At 40.1% G+C, this 20,981-nt stretch overlaps 3 protein-coding genes across 3 annotated transcripts; all 3 read left to right on the forward strand.

Annotated features, from left to right (window-relative positions):
- The first annotated feature begins 992 nt into the window (after positions 1-992).
- LOC141586102 (glycerol-3-phosphate 2-O-acyltransferase 4-like) lies at positions 993-2,503 on the forward strand. Its single transcript, XM_074407230.1, has 2 exons — positions 993-1,667; positions 2,174-2,503. The coding sequence occupies exons 1-2, from the start codon at positions 1,050-1,052 to the stop codon at positions 2,369-2,371; spliced, it is 816 nt and encodes a 271-aa protein (XP_074263331.1). The 5' UTR covers positions 993-1,049; the 3' UTR covers positions 2,372-2,503.
- Positions 2,504-3,835: 1,332 nt separating this feature from the next.
- On the forward strand, positions 3,836-11,376 carry LOC141586101 (ascorbate transporter, chloroplastic-like). Its single transcript, XM_074407229.1, has 11 exons — positions 3,836-4,079; positions 6,421-6,947; positions 7,056-7,163; positions 7,296-7,451; positions 8,073-8,288; positions 8,576-8,785; positions 9,096-9,233; positions 9,752-9,853; positions 10,357-10,422; positions 10,633-10,717; positions 10,835-11,376. Exons 1-11 carry the CDS (start codon positions 4,025-4,027, stop codon positions 10,930-10,932), a joined length of 1,761 nt encoding a protein of 586 aa, XP_074263330.1. The 5' UTR covers positions 3,836-4,024; the 3' UTR covers positions 10,933-11,376.
- A 973-nt stretch (positions 11,377-12,349) lies between these two features.
- On the forward strand, positions 12,350-15,346 carry LOC141586103 (uncharacterized). The gene is made up of 3 exons (XM_074407231.1): positions 12,350-13,820; positions 14,616-14,968; positions 15,128-15,346. The coding sequence occupies exons 1-3, from the start codon at positions 12,638-12,640 to the stop codon at positions 15,176-15,178; spliced, it is 1,587 nt and encodes a 528-aa protein (XP_074263332.1). The 5' UTR covers positions 12,350-12,637; the 3' UTR covers positions 15,179-15,346.
- Positions 15,347-20,981: the final 5,635 nt, after the last annotated feature.

Genomic DNA, 20,981 nt, shown 5'->3' on the forward strand with positions numbered 1-20,981 from the left:
TGTCAATTACCAAACACCTCTAAAACAATTCTGCTAAATAAATCTGCTAGTCAAACCCGCTAAATCATTATGCTAGTCAAATCTGCTTTCTAAATCTGCTTCTGCTAATATTAATCCGTTGTTTACCAAACAGGGCCTAGACTAGTAGTACATTATTAATTTATTATGTCATATTTAAAGAGATCATGTCTTGAATTACTATTCGTCACAAGCTGAAACGGATAGTGCCCTTCTCACAATATGCAAGTGGCATTATATATGGGATGCTCTATTTTTCACCCACTTGCCCTCCCACTTGCCTTATTGTGAGAGGGACACTATCCGTCTTCAGCTTGTGACGAATAGTATCCATCACAAGCAAGACGCTTTGTGTTTGTTTTTAGTTTTATTTATGCAAATGACTCTAATTCAATGCATTATCAACTAACATCACCAACTAGTTAGTAACTTAAATTAAAGTACTTCTAGTTGTAATATTCTCAGTTATTAAACATTTTTCAATCATATTACCCTTTTTTTTTTGTATAAAGGGAGTCACAAGGGCGGTTTTAATGCTGACGGGGTTTGAACTAAGGTTACGAGTTGCTCATGACTTTACCAACTAAAATAGTTGACATCTGCTCAGTTGATAATATATCACCCTTAAATCCTTTATAGTATAAAACTAGGGATGTTCACCGGTCCAAATCCGAACTAGGCTGATTTGATCCACAGACCGGACGACCACATACCCCAAAACTGGAGACCGAACCGGTTAGGAGGGGACCCGGACCGAACCTGATCGGAACCCTTTAGGTCTGGTTTTTTCCGGGTTTGGACGGAACCGATCAGATTTTATAAGGTATTTTAATTTTTTTTTGCTTGGACCGGACCGAAAACCGGCTACCATAATTTTGTGAACCCAATGATCGGACCAGAATGTATCCGGTCTAAACCGGTCCAGACTGGTCCAGTTTTCCGGTCTGGTCTAGTTTATGAACAACCCTTTATTTATAAAACCCATTATAACATCATTATTTCAATCAATTTAGAACACACCAACCAAAAAAATGCCAAAATTTCCTCCAATTTCAGAATGCAACATAAAAACAAAATCCTACAAAACCGTAGCAGCAGACTTAGATGGCACGTTACTAATTTCAAATTCATCATTTCCATATTTCATGTTAATTGCAATTGAAGCAGGAAGCTTAATTAGAGGATTAATCTTATTATTAACCTTCCCAATTATCGCGATTTCCTACTTACTAATCTCCGAATCACTCGCCATCAAAACCATGATATACATTTCTTTCAAGGGTCTCAAGTTACGTGACATAGAACACGTATCACGTACCGTGCTCTCGAGGTTTTACGCAGGAGACGTGCGTAAGGAGAGTTTCGAGGTTTTTGACAAGTGCGAGGGTAAAAAGGTTGTGGTTACGGCTAACCCAATTATAATGGTTGAGAGTTTTGTTAAGGATTATTTAGGGGGTGATGTTGTGTTAGGGACGAGTATTGGGATTGATCCGTTGACTCAAAAGGCGACCGGGTTTGTGACGGGTGATGGAGTTTTGGTGTCGGGGATGAAGCGAAAGGCGATTGTGGCGGAGTTTGAAGGGGAAGGTATGCCGGATGTTGGTCTTGGTGATCGGAAGACTGATCATGACTTTATGGCTCTTTGTAAGGTACGTACACATTTGTTGTTATGGCCTACTTCCATAGTTTTGTATTTCATCCGTAATTACATGATGTTCTCGTTTGACTTTCTAAGGTCAAAGTTTGCAAACTTTTTAAAGTGTTACCTAGAAGACCGTAAAAAGTCAAACGGGAACATCATGTAATTACAGAGGAAGTAATTATTTTTGTTTAGAGGTGATTGAATGCATAGATTTGAAACGGGTTAAAGTCGGATTTGCATAGATTTTTGGGCCATGGACAATTGGACATTTGGACATGCAGGTTAGCGGGTTTGGGATGGGTTTCCAGCTGATATAAGGATAATAAAATAGCAATCTAGCAATCCATTTTTCTTAAATTCATAGTCTAATTCTTGTGTTTTTTGGGTGACAACTGACAACTAAACAAACATTTTTAAAGTAGTTCAGATTACAGGTCACTATCGCAATTTTTTCAAGGTATTGGCCTAATACAACAAGATCTAAATTCTAATCAGTCATGTATACAAATACAGGAAGGTTATATGGTGCACCGGGACAAGGATGCAAAACCCGTACCAGAAGACCATCTAAAATCTCCGATAATCATCCATGAAGGACGACTTGTAAAACGACCAGATCCGCTCAACGCCATCATCTTTTTTATTTGTCTTCCATTTAGTTTTTTATTATCACTAATTAAAAAGGATCGTTTGGTTCACAAAATGTCATGATTCATGATTCATGAATATAGAATAAGAAGACACATTATTCCGTTGAAACTTGATTTGAATTTGTAACAGGGTGTATCATGGAGTATTTGTTTTGATTTCCGAATAAATTTCATCTTTTCGATTATTGTTCAATTGAATGTATCAATCATTTTAATAGCTTGTCGACTAAACTCGGTTTATTTACATCCCATGTGTACACTACATAAATCATGCACAATTATACCTTTAATTAAATTACTTCTCACAAGTCACAATTAAATATAAAAGGTAAACAAATAACCGAGATGAAAAGGCTAATCATTTAGCGGGGAGGATGCTGTTGCCGGTAAATAACGGTAGCCAGGTGTCCACGTACGAGCAGAAAAGAGTGGTTTAAGTTGGCTTAACCTTCGTTATTTGGCATGTCTCTCTAACCGAGTTTACCATTATACCCTTTTTTTTTTTTTTTTTTTGATGACGAGGGGGTTGAGTCCCCCGGCCCACGATTCCCGCACCACCACACACTTGACTATGTAAGCCACTTGGCTGCATTGGCCAAGTGATCATCGCCCCAGGTTGGTAGTCGAACCCGAGACCTCTCAACTCCCGCATTTTCGCAGCCTTCGAGGTTTAACTCAGCCTATTCTGACTAACACCACTTGATTGAGTTTACCATTATACCCTCCATATTCATATAGTGCGACATTATATTTGAGTGAACGTACTCCCAATTATAATGCACCATGTAGTGATGTAGGAGTGTAGTACTTCATTATTAGGTAGGTACAAGTAGTGATTAATTATTGTATCCAAATTTTTTTGGTGAAAATACAACCTAGCATTATTTTGTTTGATTACAAAAGTGTTTAGGTTGAATTAATATCTAGATGATGTTTCGTAGTGACAGAGGTTTAGAGTATATGATTTTTTTTTTGAATGATTATTGATTTAAGTCTGAATCTCACTTTAAGGTATTTAAACCATTTCAAAATTCTTTAATTAAATATTATATATATGAATGAATCAATTATATTGCAATCCATTTTGATTTAGCTAACCAAACACCCCTTAAATGCATGTCACATTAATCATCTTATACTCCATATAATGAAAGTGAATGATGTTCGGTCAAGAACTCAAGATTATCAGCAACTTAAAAGGAATGACACATTAATCCTTATACTTTGTGTATTGTTAATTACTCGCGTTTATAACTGAATGTTTTTTTACTTATAAAATTACTTTAGATAATACTAGACACGTCATTCTGTCCCATATCCTAGACAAACATCATCAAATAAGAAATAAATTTAATTCCGACTCAAAGATACACTAATTTCTCAATTTCCACCCAAAAAGAAATTCAAAAAACGAAAGGAACTTATGCCATATAACAAAGTGAATATACCGTTAAGAAAAGGACACGTGTCAACACAAGGACCCTCCTTACCTTACCAGCATCTGGGAAAAGCGGGAAAAACAAGTAACAGCAGCAAAGCAGTAGATATTTTTCCACTCGTAAAAAACTCCGCAACTCAAACCTCAGCTTATCTTCTTCTTTCTCTCTCTACACTACCCTCACTGTTCTTCACCAACTTACAAGAGAGAGAAAGTGTTCAACTCTTCAAATTTTCTGGTATGAATTGATTAATTTTACCTTCGTTCTTCTCATCTATGGCGATCGGTGGCGTTATTTCCAATCGAACTTTCGGTTCCTTTCTCTCTCCTGGTATTTTCCGATTTTTTTTGCTTAATTTTGAGATTATTGTTCGTCACTGTTTTTTTTCGAATTTTCGGTTATAATTTGTGATGATTAAGCTTCTAATTTTGTGAATTAAATTGCGGAAATGTTGTTGCTGATAATGTTCAAGTTCATATTGTGCTATGAGTTGAGTTCGTCAATGTTTATTCGATTTTTTCCTCCGAAATTCGGCTACAAGTATGCGTTTTAAGGCTAATTGTAATAAGTTGATTGCAGAAATGTTGTTGCTGATAATGTTCAGGTTCATAATGTTAGCATGAGGTGAATTGTGATGCTAATGATAGCGAGAATAATCGCTGATAAATGATAATGTTCATGTTCGTTAATGTTCTTCGGTGTTTGTTTATGTTAATTGTTTTATTCGATTTTGCTTCCGAAATCTGGTTATAATTATGCGTTGTGATTACTAATTCTAAGAATAAATTGCGGAAATGTCGTTGCTTATAATGTTCTAGTTCAAACTCTTAGCATGAGTTGAATTGTGATGCTAAAAATAGCCAGATTTGAGTAATTTTTTTTTTTTCTGAATTTGAAGCTTATTGTTCGTCGATGTTTACTTCATGTTTATTGTTTATTTGATGTTGTTTCTGAAATTTGGATATAATTATGCGTTGTGATTAATAATTTGCTAATTTTATGAACTAATTTTGCGGAAATGTCGTTGCTGGTAATGTTCAAGTTCATACTCTTAGCATGAGTTGAATTGAAGATAGCGAGATTAAGTAATAATTTCACCATGACTGTTGGATTATAGATATTGAGAATTGGAGTAGAGAAACTATGAGTTATGCTATGGTTCAACAATGTGAACTCTAGAAAGCCGGAAATGTGGAGTGTAGGAGGTGAAGATGTATGCAACCTTTATGTGACATTTTGAGAGCATTTTTCTAAATAGATGTACTCATGTACATGAAATATATGTAGATGCTATTTTTATTTTGAGGTAAATCCTTAACTAGTAATTTTTGAAAAGAAATGTACTTTGAGAAAATTTATGGGACTAACATTATTCAGAAAAAGTCGAATAATACCGTAGAATGATAGCAACATTAATTATGTTGTTGCATACAAGATCAACGTATCTTAAGGAGCATTAGATTCTAATGGAAAATGCTTTCATTAAGAGCATATGTATCATAATATATTTGCTCATGTTTTGAGACATATCGAAGAGAGATACGAGTAGGGATGGCAGTGGGTCGGGGACCCGACCCAGACCCTACCCTAATGGGTCGGGTATGAGTCTCATTTTTTCAGACCCAATGGGTATGGGTCTTAAGAAAATATTTCGGGTCCGGGTCTGGGTCTAAGTTATGAGACCCATACCCGACCCTTAGAACCGTTATTAAAGAAAAAAAAAATCAAAATTACAACTTTTCTGAATTCCGTAGAAACCCAACTAAAGTCTCTTTCTCTTCCCTCATCCCATAAAGTGATAAAACCCAACCAAACTCTTCTGACAATACCACCACTCCACCACTGACACAAAAAAACCACCACCACAGCACTGATACGATACGCGACTGACAACCACCTCTCTAATAGTCGGCGACCGACAACCACCATTGCAGATTAATAAACTCATAATGTTAAAGTAGTATGAATTTTTTTTTTAATATTATAGACCCCATAGCTGTTAATCTTGTTACTAAAGTGGCTGAAACTCGGACCCGCGGGTAGACCCAGACCCTACCCTTACCCATAGGGTCCGGGTATTTTAGACCCTTGCAGGTCTGGGACGGGTACGGGTCCAAAGGGAAAATCTCGGGTCGGGTCCGAGTCTAGGCGGACCCTACCCAGACCCTACTCATTGCCATTGCTAGATACGAGTGATGAAGCGTGAGAAAGATATAATATGACAGAGGAGATTTTAAAAGTAGCATGTGAAGATTTACATTCCGCTTGTTTCATGGTCGGAGATTGGAATTTAGTTTTGAGGAGTTGACGATTATGATGACTAGAGGTTGTAGGTGCTGCGTAAAGAATAAAATCAATTTTCGCTGGTAGGTGGAGCATAAAATAGTGATCTTGATATGGCATACAGATCATGTAAAGTGGTGCCTTTCCTTCAATTCAACCTTAATATTGGGAGTTAGATGCGCTTATAGTTGTTACCTGGGACTTCAATGCAGAACCTCGTTGTTTCATAGAAAAGAAGGATAAGCTTTTTTGGAGTTGCTTATGGATAAAAAGCTACTATCATCAGTGATTAGAGTTTTTACTCATATCTAGTCATTCTTGCATTTCGCTTAACTCGCTACTCATATGCCCATCTAAATCCCTTAAGGACATTATGTATATTTTACAGGTACGGTCTGCCATAGAAGGAATGGTGTATCAAGCCTTAAGAAAGAAGAATTTGGTCTCTCAATTGGGTTATGGGGTCAGAGAGTGCCAAACAAGATTTCTCATCAGCTTACTAAGAATTGTCTAACGTTTCAATGTTCTTATTGCTCGCTCGTATGCATTACAAAAGCGGTTGACTGGAGAAGTTCTAGACATTCCGCAGCAGCACATGATAGAAGCGAGAGTTCTTACTGCCCAACTTCCCTGACAAGAGTTAAAGGCTCATCGATATGCTCTGTGTATCCGAATTCCTACGGTAGACGGAAGGATCATAGGGGCCGGGGGATCCTTGTAAACTATAAATCTGAGGAAATTGATGTAACAGAAGCCGCCCTTGAATCATTTGGACCTTCAGAGGGGGAAAGTGAAGTTGTACTGGGTGACAACAATGCGCAAAAGGAGACGTCTTTTCTGGAGCCGTCGTTACCAAAGCGTTGGCTCATTGTGTTGCTTTGTTTTGCAGCATTTCTGCTGTGCAACATGGACCGTGTGAGTTGTTCTCCACTTCTCTCCGTTGTACTTGATCATTGCCAATAAAATTTGTGGCATCCATCGACTATAGTTAAGTTGAAGCTTAACTTCAGCATGTTTCTTCAGGTGAACATGAGTATTGCAATACTTCCTATGTCCAAGGAGTTCAACTGGAGTAGTTCAACTGTTGGCCTTATTCAGTCGTCCTTCTTCTGGGGATATCTTCTTACTCAGGTTTGCTCTAAATTACGTACTGGCACTGAGGAAGTTTGTTTATTTGCCGTTTTAAAGGGAAGTATTTTTGCTTATGAATGAAAATAGTGATATATAATTGTCTTTTTCCTGATGATGTTTTCTGATGTACAGATTGTTGGTGGCATTTGGGCTGATAAGGTCGGTGGAAAGCTTGTCTTGGGTTTTGGAGTGATCTGGTGGTCAGTGGCCACAATTCTGACTCCTTTTGCTGCAAGGATAAGCCTGCCTTGCTTACTTGTCGTACGTGCATTTATGGGCATTGGTGAGGTTAGCCATCAACCCTAACATCTCCCGGTGCGCATTTATGAACATTTTAAATTTCAGAGAAATTTTTGATACAAATATGTACAGTTAGTTGGCATTTGTCTAAGATACAGTTACAAAGCGGGAATATAACCTTGTGAGTAATGGACAAAGACCAAATTTTTAGTTGATAAGCTCGGTGTAGCTTCAGTTTTAAAGATCTGCTCAAACAACTATAGAATTGGTGAACTGTTAGCAGTACACCTGGTATTTATTCAGAAACTAAACATAGTTGTTACCTCTTCCTTATCTTCATAGCTATACGTAAGCACTATACAATACTTCAGAGAAGTTCAACAAGCAGTATGTTTACTTTCATCTCCAGCTCGTTGTCTTAGTTAAGTTGTACTGTAACTATTAAGTATAGGCACCTGCAGCTAAAATTTGATGTATATGGATTTCCATTTTGTCCTAATCACTTCATAAACATTTAACTATTGCCAGTTCAGATTGATCATTATTATTCTAGGAGTATGTAGGAAAATGATGTCTCTCTGACTCTCAAAACACTTTGTTCATGATGCATATAGCTGCCTTACTTTATTCCTTGATTAATTTCTAAAAGATGCCTTTGTCATGTGACAGGGTGTTGCTATGCCTGCTATGAACAATATGATCTCGAAGTGGATTCCTGTTTCTGAACGAAGCAGAGCTCTGTCTCTAGTATACAGTGGCATGTATCTTGGCTCTGTTGTTGGATTGGGTTTCTCACCAATTTTAATCCACAAGCTTGGATGGCCTTCAGTTTTCTATTCATTCGGCTCTCTTGGAACCATCTGGATTGCATTGTGGCTAGCTAATGTAAATGCACGCTTCCCATCAATCCATACTTACCGATAACCATCTTTGGTCTAAGACATGAGAATGAATCAAAAGGGCTCACTAATAAGCTTCTTTTATTGTGAAGTAGCAGTTATATGATGCAATCCTTGATGCAGTTTTCATGATGGGTCACTAGGAAACAACCTCTTTGTGTTTGTTGACACAGTCGTACATCTAGCCTCCGACCTCACTATGGGAGTCCCTTGAGGGACGAACGGTGATGATGTATTCAGCTGATAGTATTTCATATTTTTGGCTTTTCACAGGCGTGCAGCTCACCAGCAGAGGACCCAGATCTTAGTGCACAAGAGAAAAGGTTTATCATGGAAGGCAGCACGTCCAAGGAACCTGTCACCGTGATTCCCTGGAAATTAATTTTATCGAAAGCACCAGTGTGGGCCCTCATAATCTCCCACTTTTGCCACAACTGGGGCACATTTATCCTTCTGACATGGATGCCAACATATTATAATCAGGTACCTAGAGAAGCTAGTACCTATCATGCTAAATTGCTAATAATAGGGAGGCTAAATGTTGTTTGACTTGTACTTCCTATTTCGTTTTGCATAAAAAAAAGGAGAATAAGAATATACAGTACGAACGAAAATAAAAGTTTGTGAAAGATAAAAGATAGAAACTAAATTAGCATACAAAAAGGAAAGATTCCATGTAGGAATTTAATAATTGACTGCCCAAAATGGAAGCCAAGAAGTTTATTAATGGACTGTTGTAGCATCGAAGCCGTGAAGGTACTTAGCTTATTCTGACTCCGTCTGCTTGATGTAGGTGTTAAAGTTCAACCTTATGGAATCTGGCCTCTTTTGTGTACTGCCATGGTTGACTATGGCTATCTTTGCAAACATAGGAGGCTGGATTGCGGACACACTTATCAGCAGAGGCCTCTCCGTGACGTCTGTTCGTAAGGTAAGCATAGTGTAGATAGTTACTCAACTCAAGGCTTGCTTCCATGGTTCGTGTAGTCTCGGAAATTAAAGCACCTTAGATTCTGATTATTATAGCTTTATTTACATCAATGCAGCACGCTATATGGCTTGTTTACTGAATACTGGTTGTTAAGTCTATTACTCCGTATAAGGCTTCTGTCAATACTGTGCACTGTTTGTTCCATAAACATAGCTTTACCTTCATGACAAATATGGTAAATATAGGTGTATACTGTATAGTATAATACATTTAAGCAAGTCCATTGCCTTCCACAGTCGGAAAATGTTCATTGGTTACTGTTTTAAGTTTTGCATGTGTTAAAAGATTTTTTTGAACAAAGATTTCCCCTGTTTATCGAACCTGAAATTCTTGCTGGAAACAACAATTCAGTCTTTTCTTCAAATCTACCAAGGATATAGTTATCCTTGGTTCATGTTAGATTGACATTTGGTTCATGTTAGATTGACATTTTCTGACGCTCTTATCATCTGCTGCAGATCATGCAAACAATTGGATTCCTTGGCCCAGCTCTCTCTCTTTCAGTTCTAAGTAAAGTCAAGACACCTGCATTAGCCGTGCTCTGTATGGCATGCAGTCAGGTATCTTCTGAGTTCTGATCATTTACTTAGAAAAGGTGAAAACATGGAGAATTGGAGATACCATGTAGAATTTCCCCTTTTTTAACGGAACATTAGAAGTACATAATATTAAAGGACATGCAGGAAATGTATTGGTTAATCTCTTAAAGAAGTTGAAGAACTAGTTTTCCTACAAGTTACACAGTATCAGTTTTTTTAGCAACACATTACAACTACATAAATTAAAGCGGAGTTTTCATTATTGGACGGAGTTTTCATTATTGGACATTGGGCAGACTCCGACCCCTATCCCGAGGTACTATAAGTTTATCAGAGTAAGTTAAAGGATGTTGAAGAATTAGTTTTCTTAGTTCTTACCATTCACGGAGCACATAGCATAACTTGCTAATACAAGGTCTCAGTTTCTAGCGCGCTGAAAAGGATCGCTCATTTCTTCTATTCATATTTATGTTTGGCTCTCTCAAGTTAGATGATGAAAATGACTATACACTCTTCAATGACAGGGAGCGGATGCATTCTCACAATCTGGACTATATTCCAACCACCAAGACATTGGTCCACGCTATTCTGTGAGTATTCTCACTAAGCCAAAACGTCATTGATGGGGATTTATTTGTTTGACCCCTTTGCAATATAGTATAGAAATCAATCAAAGGTAGCGTGGTTTTGAAATCACCGTCAAGACATACCAAACTCACTTCCTGTTTTTCTCCTTATGAAATCCGACACTGTAATCTTGAACTCTTGCTCTGTTTTAGAACATGGTTTTAAATTTGTAGGGTGTGCTGCTGGGGCTATCCAACACAGCCGGTGTTCTTGCTGGGGTTTTTGGAACAGCTGCAACTGGATTCATTCTCCAGCGAGGTATATTCCCAACTGACCATATGCACTCTTTTTTGGCAACTGCAATCTGAAACTGCTGCATCCATTTAGTCTGCTTTGAAATCCGACAGTCGTTCTGTGACTCCTTTTTTTTTTCAGGTTCCTGGGATGATGTGTTTAAGGTGGCAATAGTACTATACATCGTCGGGACAATAGTTTGGAACACTTTTGCTACCGGGGAGAGAATCTTGGACTAACAGCAGACTTGGCAGGCAAAACCCGACTGTCTTTTACGTCATTCCCCAACTTTGAAGGTAAGAAAGTCCGATTGCCCAAATTAGAAAGAATCAATGTCATGGGAAGTGAAGATTATTACAATGGCAACATTAGATACCTTTCTAGACTACCAAGAGGTGGCATGGGTTAATATAAGTTATAACCTTTAAATTCCAGCTTTTGTAGTCGACAAAATTTTGTGGAAGGAGTTGCCTTCCGAAATTTTAGCACTAGAACATTGCTTCACACTGTGGAAGCTCCAATATGTATTGCCAAAACAAGGCCTCCCGTGGAGTGAGAAGGGAGGGCAGCATAAAATTTCTTGGAAAATCATATTGAATATACATTTTGTGGAGCTTCAGTTATTTAGCCCTAATTTTCGCCAACATTCTTCTGGTTTTATACCGTGGGTGAAATTTTATGAACTTGGTTACTAGAATTAAACGGTTTATACAACAATCAGCGTAACAAAGACCTTCTGTCCCGAGAAAGCGAAAGCTTCAACAATCACGGGAGTGTAATGCTATGGTGCTAGCCTTTGTTTCTTTTATAATGATCCAAATACAGTTTGCTCAGAGTCTTATATTTGGTCATTTGGTTGGTTTTAAACAAAACTTCACTTTCATTCTGTAATGTAATATATGTTCAGGGCAAAAGCCATAAAAAAAAACCGACATTTGGATGAACACAAGATCTCAGAGTTTGTGTCACTTTAAACAAATTACTAATCTGTTCGTGTTAATAGAATGTACTTCGTTATTTCGCTTCTGGAGATGGTTTTGATGCATGTTGCAAATTATCTGTGTCTTGTGAATGTTGGGTAGTGTTGCAATCCAAAGTTAACTTCGCATTAGTCGTTTGTTTTTGTGTGATTCGGTGATTTTATTACCATTTTGAGTTGTTTCAAGAAGTCGAAGATTCATAGTTATTCTTTGGCTTTGCAATATGTTGGGTTAACGCTGTTTGAGTATAACATCGATCTGTTGGGTTAAAGCTGTTCTTTCATGTACACTAAGTACTAAATTTTTTTGACAATTTTTTTGTTTTTTCTAGATTGAATGTACTACGAGTACATTCACACTCCTACGTAAACCCTATTCGACAAATTTTAAAAATCGCCTCAACTTAATATTTTTTGGGTATAAACTGATTCATAAAGGCAAATATAATGCTAACAAAATATGAACCCGGTGATAAATACCATCGCTTAACATTTTACTTCATCCGTCCTGGTTAATTGTTGTCCTTTGGTTTTGGCACAAAGACCAAGGAAAGAGGAATGAGCCAATTATTAAATAACAAGTGGACAAATTGAGTGCGAATGATCAAATTGCTCATTAAGTTCATTCTTAAAATAGAAAGGACAACAATTAACTAACACACTCTAATATAAAAAGGACAACAAATGACCGAAACAGAGAGTACAAACTAAGCTAATCGACATATGTAAACCGAACCAATTTAACCTGTTACCTGACTTACCTCCTCCCTTTCCAAAGTTCACTTCACTACCTGAAATTTACAAATTCACACACTATAACCCCTACTCAACCCAAACCCTAAACCCTAAAAAAATTCCCAAATCTTACCCCAGTAAAAATCCCCAAATCTTACCCCAGTAAAAATCCTCAAACCCTAACCCTAAAAAAATCCCCAAATCTTACCCCAACAAAAATCACCTGAACAATGTCTTTTTTATACCGTTTCAAACCCGTTTCGAAACGATTCAATTCCATAATTTCGCACCCCCAGTTTCTTCGATTCTACGTTTCTCGCGTTAGTCCTCCTTCTTCATGGGCGATTCTCGACCGAATCCCCCGACTCGCTCCCGAGTCGACTCACCCAACTCGGTTCGACATCGTTGATCGCCCAAAAATCTCAATTTGCAACATAAACCCTAGAAAATTAGCTGCCGACCCGGCTACTGATCCGGCCCGGTCCAAATACCCGACTGCTATACTCCATACTAGTAACGGGTTGATACTTTTTACACTGCATATTAACCGTGACCCGCATAAGGAGCACAAGAAGCGTCCGAATACTGTTGCGTGGGTATTCGAAGAGGAATCATTGTTTGTTGTTGACCCGATTACAGGTGAATGGGTTGGGCTTCCGAAGCCGCATTGTTTCATTCATAAGAGGACACATGTTGGGTTTACGACCCGGGTTGACCCGGAAACTGGTGTGGTGGATAGGTTTATGGCGGCCGAGTATCGACCACTTATCGGGTCGGCGAAGGCGACTTTGTTGTGTTTTGTGTCGGATACCGGTAAATGGGTCGAAAAGACCGCGAATTATATGCTGGGGATGCATATTTGGAGGGCAGAAGGGTCATTTGAGTTTAATGGGAAATTTTTTTGGGTTGATTTGAGTGCTGGGTTGATGACTTGGGATGTCAAGGATAATGATTATTTTGGGAGTTTAGAGAGTAATGAGAAGGCTGTTTGTCGGTTTATTCCGTTACCAAAGGGGAGGATGAAGCCTTATTATACGCCTGGGTTGCACAATGAGAGGTGGGTTGGTACTGGAGGCGGGTTTGTGCAGTTTGTGGAGGTGTTTAAGGAGGGAAATTGTGCTTTGAAGATGTGGAGATTGAAGAATTGTGAGGGTGGTGAGTGGAGTTTGATGTATGAGGTGTCGAGGGAAAATGTCGAAAGGTTTTTCTCTTGTGAGAAGGATGGTGGGATGCCTAGGCCGTGTTTTGTTCATCCGTTTGAGGCGGATGTTGTGTATTTTGAGACAGGTGATCGTATATTTTCATTGAATCTTCGTACTCAAACGGTTGAGAATGTTAATGTGTTTACTCCACATGAATTTGTACTTCCATTTGTTCTGCCAGAGTCGCCTTCTCCCATCCCGAAACGCCTATGTATGTGCCTATCTAGTATCTCTTGAACCTTTCTATTTTTCGGCAATCTGAACTTTATTCTATAATGCTGGTGGTTACATGTCCTCAATTGCTCAAAATTGACAAATACTTGCTATCCAGAGGATCCAGATTGCTGTTTTTCAGTTCTTGTTCTGTATATTTTGTCTAGTCTTTGATTTAGCTGCTATATATCCTGGGCAAAACCAGACACTTAATTATCAGATTGTATTTTTACTGAAAATGCTATTTATATCGGCAGAAAACTAGTAAATGCACACTGTGACGGAAAATATAAATAAACTATAACTTGTACAAGTTCATATAAGGAATCAGCTAGCGTTCAGAAGGCAGTTAACGAAAGTGGTAGCCAAAGAGTTGAAATAAAGAGATCGATAATAGTTTTAACGAAAATCTAGGTGATTATCGTGACTACCTTTACATGTGTTTCGTAAATAATGTTGGAAGGAAATCAAGGAATGGATATTTCGTTCAACAACTTTTTAGAATGTGCCGTGTTACTTTCCTGGTGTTCTTCCTTAGTTGCCTTGGTTCAACCAAGATCTTTTATTCAATAGTTAAGTGAGAGCCTTTAACTCTTTGTGGTATACTTTTGCTCCGACTCCACTCTTTGTTCCACTGAGTGTGCTCGGATATAGGAAAAGTGGATTCTCGGTTAGCTTTAAGACAGGTGGGTGATCATAGATCAGTAAGCAAGTCTGATATTCATATTGTAAGGGACTGGCATCTTATCTTATTACAATTATGCCCTTATGTTCACATTATTGGTTCTTGCAGACGCAGCTTATGCGAAAGAAGAGGGTAATGAGTATTTTAAGAGCCAGAACTTCACCAAAGCCATAGAGTGCTACTCTAAGAGCATCGATCTGTCACCAAATGCAGCATTTTTCGCATATAGGGCTATGACGTATATGAAGCTGAACAAATATCAAGAGGCGGAGAATGACTACACCGAGTCCTTGAAGCTTGATGCTAACTATTTCAAGGTTTATTGGCTCCGAGCACTAGCTAGAAAAGAGCTTGGCAATCTCAAAGGAGCTTTGGAGGATGTCGAACTTGCCCTGAAGTTGAAACCGGAAATTGAAGAACTCAAGAAGCTACAAGCTGAGCTCAAGTTCATGCTTGAGAAGGTTTGGCTTCTGCCTTTACATAGTTCTCATTCGTGGTTGTTCTTGAAAAAGCCATAAAGTTGCCAAGTTATGGTCGGATGCAAACAACTATCGACATTAATACGCATGGTTTGAGGCAAATCCATTTTACCTGACTAGACCCAATTATACTTTTTGCAGGTGTCCAGTACAGGATCTGAATCTGGTACGGAAGGTGAAGGCCGAGGGTAACTAGGATGGCTTGGTGATTTATATGGTGTAATACTGTAATTGCTTCAGCTTCTCGACGGTCATATTAGCAGCATGTATATATGCTCTTGAAACAAATTAGGAATCTGTTTGTATTAAACAGTAGTATGTACTTCGCCATCTCGCTATGCAAGCAATTGATGCTAATTATCCGTGCCTTGTGAATCTTGGGTTGTGTTGCAATCCAAATTTAACTTCGCATCAGTTTTTTTGTTTTTGTGTAATTCGGTAATTTGATTACCATTTTGAGTTATATCAAGAAGCCAAAGACTCATCGTTATTCTTTGGCTTTGCGATATGTTGGAGTTGCCAAGTTATTCAGCCTCAAATAACGAGCATTAATCCATTTTTCAAGATTATCCGAGGTTCGACGAATGATGGTTTATGGCATACCGGCACCCCCAAATGTCTTCCGTTGCTACTCAAATTTTGCATGGCCGCTTTATCTGACGCGAGGAACTTTGTATGTGATTTCCGGAGAATTTTGTTCCGGGGCCCTGGAATCCCGAAAAACCGTGTATAAACTTCAATTTGAGCCGTTCGGGAGGTCGTACCTTACCCTGTTTCTTTTTTTCCCGGTTTTTTAATCACGCGTCCGAGGTTATTTCAGGAGTTAACCTATTCGATTCAGCCTCAAATAACGAGCATTAAACGAGCATTAATCCAGTTTTCACGATTATCCGAGGTTCGACAAATGGTGGTTTATAGCATACCGGCACCCCCAAATTTGTTCCGTTGCAACTCAAATTTTGCATGGCCGCTTTATCTAACCCGAGGAACTTTCTATGTGATTTTCGGAGAATTTTGTTCCGGAACCCTAGAATCCCGAAAAACTGTGTATTATACAGTTCAATTTGAGCCGTTCGGGAGGTCGTACCGGACCCTGTTTCTTTTTCTCCCGGTTATTCAATCACGCGCCCGAGGTTATTTCAGGAGTTAACCTATTCGATTCAGCGTCAAATAACGAGCATTAATCCATTTTTTCACGATTATCCGAGTTTCGACGAATGCAGGCTACTGGCATACCGGCACCCCCAAATGTCTTCCGTTGCTATTCAAATTTTGCGTGGCCGCTTAATCTGACCCGAGGAACTTTCTATGTGATTTCCGGAGAATTTTGTTCCAGGACCCTGAAATCCCGAAAAACCGTGTATTATACACTTCAATTTGAGCCGTTCGGGAGGTCGTACCGGACCCTGTTTCTGTTTCTCCCGGTTTTTAATCACGCATCCGAGGTCATTTCTGGAGTTAACCTCTTCGATTCAGCCTCAAATAACGAGCATTAAACAAGCATTAATCCATTTTTCACGATTATCTGAGGTTCGATGAATCCTGGTTTATGGCATACCGGCACACCCAAATGTCTTCCTCTGCTACTCAAATTTTGCGTGGCCGCTTTATCTGACCCGAGGAACTTTCTATGTGATTTGCGGAGAATTTTGTTCCGGGAACCTCGAATTCCGAAAACCGTGTATTATACACTTCAATTTGAGCCGTTCGGGCGGTCGTGCCGGACCCTGTTTCTTTTTCTCCCGGTTTTTCAATCACGTGCCCGAGATCATTTCAGGAGTTAACCTATTCGATTCAGCCTCAAATAACGAGAATTAAACGAGCATTAATCCATTTTTCACGATTATCCGAGATTCGACGAATGCTGGTTTATGGCATACCGGCACCCCCAAATGTCTTCCTTTGGTACTCAAATTTTGCGTGGCCGCTTTATCTGACTCGAGGAACTTTCTATGTGATTTCCGGAGAATTTTGTTCCGGGCCCTGGAATCCGGAAAAACCGTGTATTATACACTTCAATTTGAGCCGTTCGGGAGGTCGTACCGGACCCTGTTTCTTTTTCTCCCGGTTTTTCAATTACGCGTCCGAGGTCATTTCAGGAGTTAACCTATTCAATTCAGCCTCAAATAACGAGCTTTAATCCATTTTTCACGATTATCCGAGGTTCGACGAATGCTGGTTTATGGCATACCGGCACCCCCAAATGTCTTCCGTTGCTACGCAAATATTGCATGGGCGCTTTATCTGACCCGACGAACTTTCTCTTTGATTTCCGGAGAATTTTGTTCCGGGACCCTGGAATCCCGAAAAACCGTGTATTATACACTTCAATTTGAGCCGTTCGGGAGGTCGTACCGGACCCTGTTTCTTTTTCTCCCGGTTTTTCAATCACGCGTCCGAGGTCATTTCAGGAGTTAACCTATTCGATTCAGCCTCAAATAACGAGCATTAAACGAGCATTAATCCATTTTTCACGATTATCCGAGGTTCGACGAATGCTGCTTTATGGCATACCGGCACCCCCAAATGTCTACCATTGCTACTCAAATTTTGCGTGGCCGCTTTATCTGACGCGAGGAACTTTGTATGTGATTTCCGGAGAATTTTGTTCCGGGGCCCTGGAATCCCGAAAAACCGTGTATTATAAACTTCAATTTGAGCCGTTCGGGAGGTCGTACCTTACCCTGTTTCTTTTTTTCCCGGTTTTTTAATCACGCGTCCGAGGTTATTTCAGGAGTTAACCTATTCGATTCAGCCTCAAATAACGAGCATTAAACGAGCATTAATCCAGTTTTCACGATTATCCGAGGTTCGACAAATGGTGGTTTATAGCATACCGGCACCCCCAAATTAGTTCCGCTGCTACTCAAATTTTGCGTGGCCGCTTTATCTGACCCGATGAACTTTCTATGTGATTTCCGGAGATTTTTGTTCCGGGACCCTGGAATCCCGAAAAACCGTGTATTATACACTTCAAATTGAGCCGTTCGGGAGGTCGTATCGGACCCGGTTTCTTTTTCTCCGGGTTTTTCAATCACGCGTCCGAGGTCATTTCGGGAGTTAACCTACTCGATTCAGCCTCAAATAACGAGAATTAATCCATTTTACACGATTATCCGAGGTTCGACGAATGCTGGTTTATGGTATACCGGCACCCCCAAATGTCTTCGGTTGCTACTCAAATTTTGCGTGGCCGCTTTATCTGACCCGAGTAACTTTGTATGTGATTTCCGGAGAATTTTGTTCCAGGGACCTGGATTCCCGAAAAACCGTGTATTATAAACTTCAATTTCAGCCATTCGGGAGGTCGTACCTTACTCTGTTTCTTTTTCTCCCGGTTTTTCAATCACGCGTCCGAGGTTATTTCAGGAGTTAACCTGTTCGATTCAGCCTCAAATAACGAGCTTTAAACGAGCATTAATCTTGTTTTCACGATTATCCGAGGTTCGACAAATGCTGGTTTATGGCATACCGGCACCCCCAAATTTGTTCCGTTGCAACTCAAATTTTGCGTGGCCGCTTTATCTGACCCGAGGAACTTTCTATGTGATTTCCGGAGAATTTTGTTCCGGGACCCTGGAATCCCGAAAAACTGTGTATTATACAGTTCAATTTGAGCTGTTCGGGAAGTCATACCGGACCCTGTTTCTTTTTCTCCCGGTTTTCAATCATGCATCCGAGGTCATTTCAGGAGTTAACCTATTCGATTCAGCCTGAAATAACGAGCATTAAACGAGCATTAATCCATTTTTTACGATTATCCGAGGTTCGACGAATCCTGGTTTATGGCATACCGGCACCCCCAAATGTCTTCCGTTGCTACTCAAATTTTGCGTGGCCGCTTTATTTGACCCGAGGAACTTTCTATGTGATTTCCGGAGATTTTTGTTCTGGGTCCCTGGAATCCCGAAAAACCGTGTATTATACACTTCAATTTGAGCCGTTCGGGAGGTCGTACCGGACCCTGTTTCTTTTTCTCCAGGTTTTTCAATCACGCATCCGAGGTCATTTCAGGAGTTAACCTATTCGATTCAGCCTGAAATAACGAGCATTGAACGAGCATTAATCCATTTTTCACGATTATCCGAGGTTCGACGAATGCTGGTTTATGGCATACCGGCACCCCCAAATGTCTTCCGTTGCTATTCAAATTTTGCGTGGCCGCTTTATCTGACCCGAGGATCTTTCTATGTGATTTCCGTGGAATTTTGTTCCGGGACCCTGGAATCCCGAAAAACCGTATATTATACACTTCAATTTGAGCCGTTCGGGGAAACGGACCAATCAGGGCAAAGCCCACGAAACGGACCAATCAGGGCAAAGCCCATGAAGCGTCAACCAATCAACGCCGAGCCACGTGTCAAGCATGCAGCACAGAATGCCAATCGACGTATCTTCTTCAAAACGCTCCTTGACAGAATGCCAATCGACGTATTTTATTCAACACGCTACTTGACAGAATGCCAATCGACGTATCTTCTTCAACACGCTCGTTGGTATCTACTTGCCAAACGGCCCGCTGTTCAACCAAGCTTGGCAGCACCGGCCGGGGGCAATCAAAAGCACACAGCATTCTCAACCTCGGTCTCAACCAGCGCCTTTTTCTTTTCCACATCTGATGTCCGGTGCACATCCATGTGGAGGGGGGATATGATACGGCCTGAGCAGAACCAAGCCGAGGAAGAAGAAGCCGGGGAAGAAATTCAACTTGCGCAGAATATGCTCAACACTCATCGAAGGTCCATTCCACGGCATAGACTACGCTGGGGGCAAATTGATGGGGCATATTCTCGCACCACGACCGAGTCAACATATTGAGCAAGGTCAAAGCCAAAAGACGACAAGTCAACATATTAGACATGCCCTAAAGACGCGACCTATCGGCCTGTCACTTGGGTCTCGGCTAGGCAACCAGCCAGCCGGGAGACATATCCGCGTACTCATATCCAAGACCCCTCGGCATGGAGTCAACCAGGCCAGCCGGCCTGCCATGGGTCCCTCGGCCGAGGGTAGAACAGTCTTTTCCACCTGCTCTGCCACTTGGCCACTACGTGACAAAAGGTGAAAGTCTATAAATACTCCACTTCTCTCATTGAGAAAAGGATCCAAAATATAACCTAAACTCACTATTAATCTGGTATAAACTCTTTTATCTCTCTACAATATACTTTGCCAAGTAACACACAACTTAATCTCTTTAAGTTTACTGACTTGAGCGTCGGAGTGAGTACGCTCGGTACCAAGCCGAGCCCTCAGTTTGTTCATTGTTTCAGGAGAGGCCGAAAGGAAGAGTTAAGCAAAGTCATCATTCAACAAAGCTTACGTGGTCATAACACTGCTCCGAAATTACACCCGGAACACCGTGTATTATACACTTCAATTTGAGTCGTTCGGGAGGTCGTACCGGACCCTGTTTATCTTTCTCTCGGTATTTCAATCACGCGTCCGAGGTCATTTCAGGAGTTAACCTATTCGATTCAGCCTCAAATAACGAGCATTAAACGAGCATTAATCCATTTTTCACGATTATCCGAGGTTCGACGAATGCTGGTTTATGGCATACCGGCACCCCCAAATGTCTTCGGTTGCTACTTAAATTTTGCGTGGCCGCTTTATCTAACTCGAGGAACTTTGTATGTAATTTTCGGAGAATTTTGTTCCGGGACCCTGGAATCCCGAAAAAGTGTGTATTATGCAGTTCAATTTGAGTCGTTCGGGAGGTCCGGTTTCTTTTTCTCCCGGTTTTTCAATCACGCATCCGAGGTCATTTCAGGATTTAACCTATTCGATTCAGCCTAAAATAACGAGCATTAAACGAGCATTAATCCATTTTTCACGATTATCGAGATTCGACGAATGCTGGTTTATGGCATACCGGCACCTCCAAATGTGTTCCGTTGCTACTCAAATTTTGCGCGACCGCTTTATTTGACCCGAGGAACTTTGTATGTGATTTCCGGAGAATTTTTTTCCGGGACCCAGGAATCCTGAAAAA

This window comes from Silene latifolia, chromosome 6, assembly GCF_048544455.1.
Source record: "Silene latifolia isolate original U9 population chromosome 6, ASM4854445v1, whole genome shotgun sequence".
In the NCBI taxonomy this organism is placed as follows: Eukaryota; Viridiplantae; Streptophyta; class Magnoliopsida; order Caryophyllales; family Caryophyllaceae; genus Silene; species Silene latifolia.

Excerpts from the sequence above, each read along its gene's own strand:
- LOC141586102 (XM_074407230.1), top strand. The coding sequence starts at position 1,050 with ATGCCAAAATTTCCTCCAATTTCAGAATGCAACATAAAAACAAAATCC. Across the intron at positions 1,668-2,173 it reads ACTTTATGGCTCTTTGTAAG|GAAGGTTATATGGTGCACCG; the intron begins GTACGTACACAT and ends ATACAAATACAG.
- LOC141586101 (XM_074407229.1), top strand. The coding sequence starts at position 4,025 with ATGGCGATCGGTGGCGTTATTTCCAATCGAACTTTCGGTTCCTTTCTC. Across the intron at positions 6,948-7,055 it reads TGCTGTGCAACATGGACCGT|GTGAACATGAGTATTGCAAT; the intron begins GTGAGTTGTTCT and ends ATGTTTCTTCAG. Across the intron at positions 10,423-10,632 it reads ACATTGGTCCACGCTATTCT|GGTGTGCTGCTGGGGCTATC; the intron begins GTGAGTATTCTC and ends TTAAATTTGTAG.
- LOC141586103 (XM_074407231.1), top strand. The coding sequence starts at position 12,638 with ATGTCTTTTTTATACCGTTTCAAACCCGTTTCGAAACGATTCAATTCC. Across the intron at positions 13,821-14,615 it reads TCCCATCCCGAAACGCCTAT|ACGCAGCTTATGCGAAAGAA; the intron begins GTATGTGCCTAT and ends TGGTTCTTGCAG. Across the intron at positions 14,969-15,127 it reads TCAAGTTCATGCTTGAGAAG|GTGTCCAGTACAGGATCTGA; the intron begins GTTTGGCTTCTG and ends TACTTTTTGCAG.